Source organism: Nanorana parkeri, unplaced genomic scaffold (genome assembly GCF_000935625.1).
Source record: "Nanorana parkeri isolate BGI_ZX_2015 unplaced genomic scaffold, ASM93562v1 scaffold20, whole genome shotgun sequence".
Lineage (NCBI taxonomy): Eukaryota > Metazoa > Chordata > Amphibia > Anura > Dicroglossidae > Nanorana > Nanorana parkeri.
In genome coordinates, this window is record NW_017306288.1 from 3,123,692 (window position 1) to 3,129,321 (window position 5,630).

General features: G+C 39.8%; 1 protein-coding gene across 4 annotated transcripts in view; it reads right to left on the reverse strand.

Moving 5' to 3' along the window:
- The window catches only part of SLC35F4 (solute carrier family 35 member F4), a 148,651-nt gene extending 145,269 nt beyond the window's left edge, over positions 1–3,382 (reverse strand). For all 4 annotated transcript variants that reach the window (XM_018562378.1, XM_018562370.1, XM_018562365.1 and 1 more), the window contains exon 1: positions 3,166–3,382. In XM_018562378.1, the coding sequence (XP_018417880.1) occupies positions 3,166–3,268 (103 nt within the window). In that variant the 5' untranslated portion in view covers positions 3,269–3,382. The remainder of the gene's footprint in view (positions 1–3,165) is intronic.
- Between the last annotated feature and the right edge of the window lie 2,248 nt (positions 3,383–5,630).

The following is a 5,630-nucleotide window of genomic DNA, read 5'->3' on the forward strand; positions in this document are numbered from 1 at the left end:
ATTCCACCTATAACTAAAATGTCACATTTGGGTTACTGACCTGTTACTCTGAAATACTGAAATATTGCCAAAATGTCAACTATCACCCGACAACTAGTGTAAACTGATCAATGATCACAGCAAAGTGGGTATTCCTGTGTTAGATTCTACAATCCACCAAGTTAAGCCTAGTGCTAAAATATCACTTTTGAGAGGACTGACACTCCCAAAATTGTTGATGTTAAAAACATTTTTAAGAAGATTAGAATCATTTTTGATGTATTATATAATTAGTACATTTTAACAAAAATGAGAGAAATCTTTTAATGCTAAAAATGCCTAAAAAATGTAAGGGACTGTATGGAGCAATAGCAAAAAAACTGATTTAAAACCCAGTTCAAACATTATCTGTCATAAATAGGCCCGATGTAACATTTCATTTTATAATATGTTATATAATAACATTTTTATTATTTTTAAATTGGTTATTCGTTAACCAATCCACTAGTCCAAATTGCCTCAGATGTTACTACACTTCTGCACTCTAGACTGCAGCAAACTCCTCTGCTTCCATTGCTGCAGTACTAAAAGCCCCAGTATGTCCTGACACCTACTGGAACCTGTATTTTATTTACAACTGTCATAGAGCAAGTTGCCTCTGCCTGTTCTAGCCATCTCAAAGTTCAATAGGAGCTCGCACAGCACAGCTGGAGCAGTAGATTGTGCCAATCACTGATCTAAAAACTCAGTCCAATGAATAGCAAACTATTTCTATGAAGGGTTACATATACTGGAAGGAAGCCATAACTCAGTGCCACCACTGACTTTGCAAATGGCAGTCTGCCATAAAAATGGATGACAGATGCCTTGGCTGAAAACGTGCATCTCCTGTTTTACATAAAGCCTTGTGGGCCACAAACGTATAGTGATAAACAGTATTACATGGCAGTTTTTCATAACTGCTAAATGTGCCAGCCTCAATTTTTTTTCCAGCACTCATGCAAATCTGTGATTAAAGAGCAAAGTAATTAAAACTGTTCCCTCTATCATTGCTACTCATTAAGTAATCAAAGTGTGAATCTGCGTTCTTTTCTTTTGAACTGTGCTCTGAAAATTCTTTATGAGCTACACATGGATAGCAATCATTTAAAAAAACAATTATCATCTGAACCAAAATAAAAATAATGGCAATTGCCAATTAACCAGAAAACAATATTAATTATATTAAACTGCAACACCTTGCACAGTTGGGCATGAGCGTTTCATCTGTTAGCAAAACAGTGAGTGTTCCACAAGGAAGAGTTTGCTACAGATATGTGTGATCTGTAACATCCTAGACTAGGAATACTTTACCTTGCATACATTTCCCAGCATGTATACTATCTATTGCCTTATGCAGGTGTAAAGGGCACCGTTTTATGATCATACTGGAAGAATTAAATGAATAAGGTGGCATTTCTGATCTCCATGGGAAAATGCTAGCTGCTTAGTTGTCATGTTAATTGTTTGACTTCAGCACTTTCCTGAGCCACTGAGATAAAACAAGTATAGAGTAAAAGTTCTGACTTCCCATATTGCATACATGTTTCAGGTTTACTGACTCAGGAAGTGATGATTAGCATGTCAGCCAGGCAACCAGTAGTTTTAGCAGGATCCCAGCAATGGGTACCTCTGCTTCTTGCATGACAACTTTCCTTAAAACATGTGTCAATTGAGGAAATTGAAGAGCTGCTGCTTCTATTACATTCTTGCACAGTAAAGGGTTAAAACTGATTTCTGTGCCATTGTTCTGCAATGTTCTGGCTAATCCTGAGGAACCCAAAATATAAATCACTATATAGGATCTCTGGATACTCAAAAACAGATTGCAGAGACTACATATGGTCAAAACCCAAAGTTTGCCCTTGTCAGGTCCAGCAAGCTTTCATTTTACTCTTTGCAAAACATATTGAGATTGTATGACTTAAGATAACCTTCTATAATGCAACACCCCCTAAAAAAATCCCAAAAAGACACTACACCTACACGGTACATTATACCTAGACTATGTTGCCACATTATCTCTTACTGATGTTAAATAGTACTCACTGAAAAATATTTTTCCTTTTTACAAATTGGCACACTTTAGAAGAAAGGTGTTAGGCATAAAGCTCTTATGTCAGACTTAAACAAACAAAACACAAATTGAAAAGGAGTAGAAGTAAGAGAAGACAGGCTACAAAGTTTTCATTCACATTCTAAAGTTCTGATGCTGTTAGCTAAACAACAGAATAAAACATACTGCCAATTTGGGTAAAGCCAATTAGTCTATTTTAACAACAACAAAATTGTTTACATTCTGAAAAGACATTAATACAAAATAACAAATATAATAATAATAAGAAGAAGAAGAAGAAGAAGAAGAAGAAGAAGAAGAAGAAGAAGAAGAAGAAGAAGAAGAAGAAGAAGAAGAAGAAGAAGAAGAAGAAGAAGAAGAAATATAATAATAATAATAACTATTATTATTATTATTTTTATATTATTTCAGCTCATATAATGTGAGAATGGAGTGAAACTAAAAGTCTTAATTTCCATGGAGGGAAAAGCTATAATAAATCCTAAGTTATTAAGCAAAGTGAATAAAATAAAAAGATTCTGCCATTACACCATGCTAAAATGAATGCAAATAGCATAGTATGGCAATATTTAGGTAGGCTATCCTGGTGTTATCAAGCCGCAGGCACAAACATCTCATGCACACTAATTTGTATTTGTTTCACCTGACTGTAGATGTTTGTGCGCCAGAAAATAACAGCGGTTCAATCTTTTAGATAAAAGAACATGATAGGAGATTGTGACCTCCCCCAAGAGGAATGCAGCGCACTATTCTCTACATTGTTCTTGCTACTATTCAGCTCAGTCCCAGTTCTGCCGCTTCTGTGTTTCTAGAAACACATTTAAATACACTGAGAAGCAAGAGCATGCCATTACCAAGGAATGTGATCGTCTGCAAGACCAAAAGCCAGATGACAGTAGTCGAGCCTAAAGGAATTAGAAAAAAACCCTCAATAAAAGGAGCATGCTTCATCTACTGCACAACACACTCGTTTACACATGCATTGCCTACTCCGTGTGTATAATGTTTAAATGTAGTTTCAGAATAACCAGGAATATAATCATGCTGCAAGCCATTGCAGTAAATCTTACGTTTCTGACTGGAGTAACCCGGGTAATACCCATAGTAGCCGGTGATTCTTAAGATCCTGTCTTCTATGGTGGCCACACCGTTGGGAGCTGCTTTGACATCCATAAAGAGGGCTGCTTGGGATGGCAGTGCTGGAAAGATGGAGTAATTCTTAAAGAGTCCGTTCTGCTCTAGTCTTGGATGCTATGGTTTGGACAGATGGTGCTGTCCCGGGAGTTGAATCGTATTGCTGCTGTCCCGGGAGCTGAACGCTATTACCGCTGTCCAAGGTGTTTAACCCTTTTGCTGCTGTTCTGGGTGCTGAACCCTATTGCCGCTGTCCAAGGTGCTGAACCCTATTACCGCTGTCCCGGGAGCTGAACCCTATTGCCGCTGTTCTGGGTGCTGAACCCTATTGCCGCTGTTCTGGGTGCTGAACCATATTGCCGCTGTCCACGGTGCTGAACCCTATTGCGGCTGTTCTGGGTGCTGAACTCTACTGACGCTGTTCTGGGTGCTGAACCCTAATGCCGCGGTCCAAGATATTTAACACTATTGCTGCTGTCCAAGATATTTAACCCTATTGCTGCTGTTCTGGATGCTGAACCGTAGTGCCGCTGTCCAAGGTGCTGAACCCTGATGCCGCTGTTCTTGGTGCTGAACCCTGATGCCGCTATCCAAAATGTTTAACCCTATTGCCGCTGTCCAAGTTCCTGACTAGAAACTAGTAGCTAGCATTCAGTAATGGGCAATGGATCGAGGCACTCTAGCGTTACAAGCTGCTACACTCCACGCTAGTAACACAGTCTGCTGCTGCTGTTGCTACTACAGAGTATCAAGACCAGATCCGGAGCTCGCAGGCAGGAAAAGTCCCACTTGGCACTAGTAGCAAGCGGCCGACGCTGCCCGAGGTGATGGACTGCACGTAGCCCGCTATCTCACAGCGTGCCGACTTATCACAGCCAGTGTCCCGGCCTCTGCCAGTCCTGATTCTGCTGCGCTAGGTCTTTGCACATCTGTCCAAGTTCTGTTCTTCCTCCAGATTTCCTGACTCTCGCTGTGTCCGTTGCTCTACAGTAAATTCCTTCAGGGCCCTTGCTGCAGCTCCGCCACCGTTGCTATATGTGTAGGACGGCTTCACATCACCGCATTAGCCACATGCGAGCCGGCCTCTGTGTCACTCAGGAGCACACAACTTCTCGTTGTAGAATTTGAAGAGGGCTGCTAGGGGGTGCTGTTGTAAAGTCCCTGACTTCCAATGGTGGTGGCATGCTGCTGTAAACCATCCTCATGACATATCTGGGGGATGTATTAGCTCAGCATTATTGCATGTGGGCATCAGAGGACAAGTTAAACTTCCTGTAGATCATGTTGCTGCTTTATGGCATATTGATGATCCAGTCTATAGGTGGACAAAAACTTTCACTGCTTTGAGGAAATTCAGCTATAATGTTATCAGTACAATAAGGTTGAGCTAAACTCTAGCTGGATGATATTGAATTTGCTAAAATAATGTGTATCATAGACAATTGTAATTTTGTTTTATTACTTTAATACATTCAGAAAAAAAGGTGCACATGTATAACAAACATACTGCCTGGCCAAAAAAACTCCAATATTTAATTGGACCGCCTTTAGCTTTGATTACGGCACGCATTTTCCGAGGCATTGTTTGGATAAGCTTATGCAATGTCATAACATTCTTTTCCATCCAGAGTTGTATTCTTTTTTGACCAAGATCTTGTAGTGATGAGAGAGTCGGACCACTCCGTAAAGTCTTCTCCAGGACATCCCAAAGGTTCTCAATGGGGTTAAGGTCTAAACTCTGTGGTGGCCAATCCATGTGTGACAATGATGTCTCATGCTCCCTGAACCATTCTTTCACAATCTGAACCCAATGAATCCTGGCAGTGTCTTATAATATGTCTGTGCCATCAGGGAAGAAAAAAAACATTCATGGAAAAACCTGGTCATTCAGTATATTTAAGTAAGCAGCTGACCTCATTTGTTGTCAGATGAAACATATTAATCACTGCAGTAATTATCCAAAGGAAGATTCTTACCTATTTGCTTAGCTAAATCCAGGTCATGACTTTTTTGTGTATATTGCAGTGTATATTCTGCTGAAAGTTCATTCAAAGTATGTAAATAAACACTTTTTAAAAAGTCTGACTTCTGTTTGCACAGTGTTATTACATGAACACAGCTTCCCTGTCTGCCCATCAAGGCATTGTATTATACACATATTTTATTTATTTTTTTATCACTTTTTTTTGAACCTTACCACAATCCTGAGAGCAGTCCTCAACAAGGCGCAGGGTGCTCAGGGAAAGATTCAAAGGGGGAAATATTTGAATAGTCTTTTACACTGAACACTTTGAGGGGAATTTATCAAAACTGGAGCACACAAATCCTGGAGCAGTTGCCCATGGCAACTTATCAGCATCTCTCTTCAGTTTGCTCAGGTAAGATTTGAAAATGAGACAGA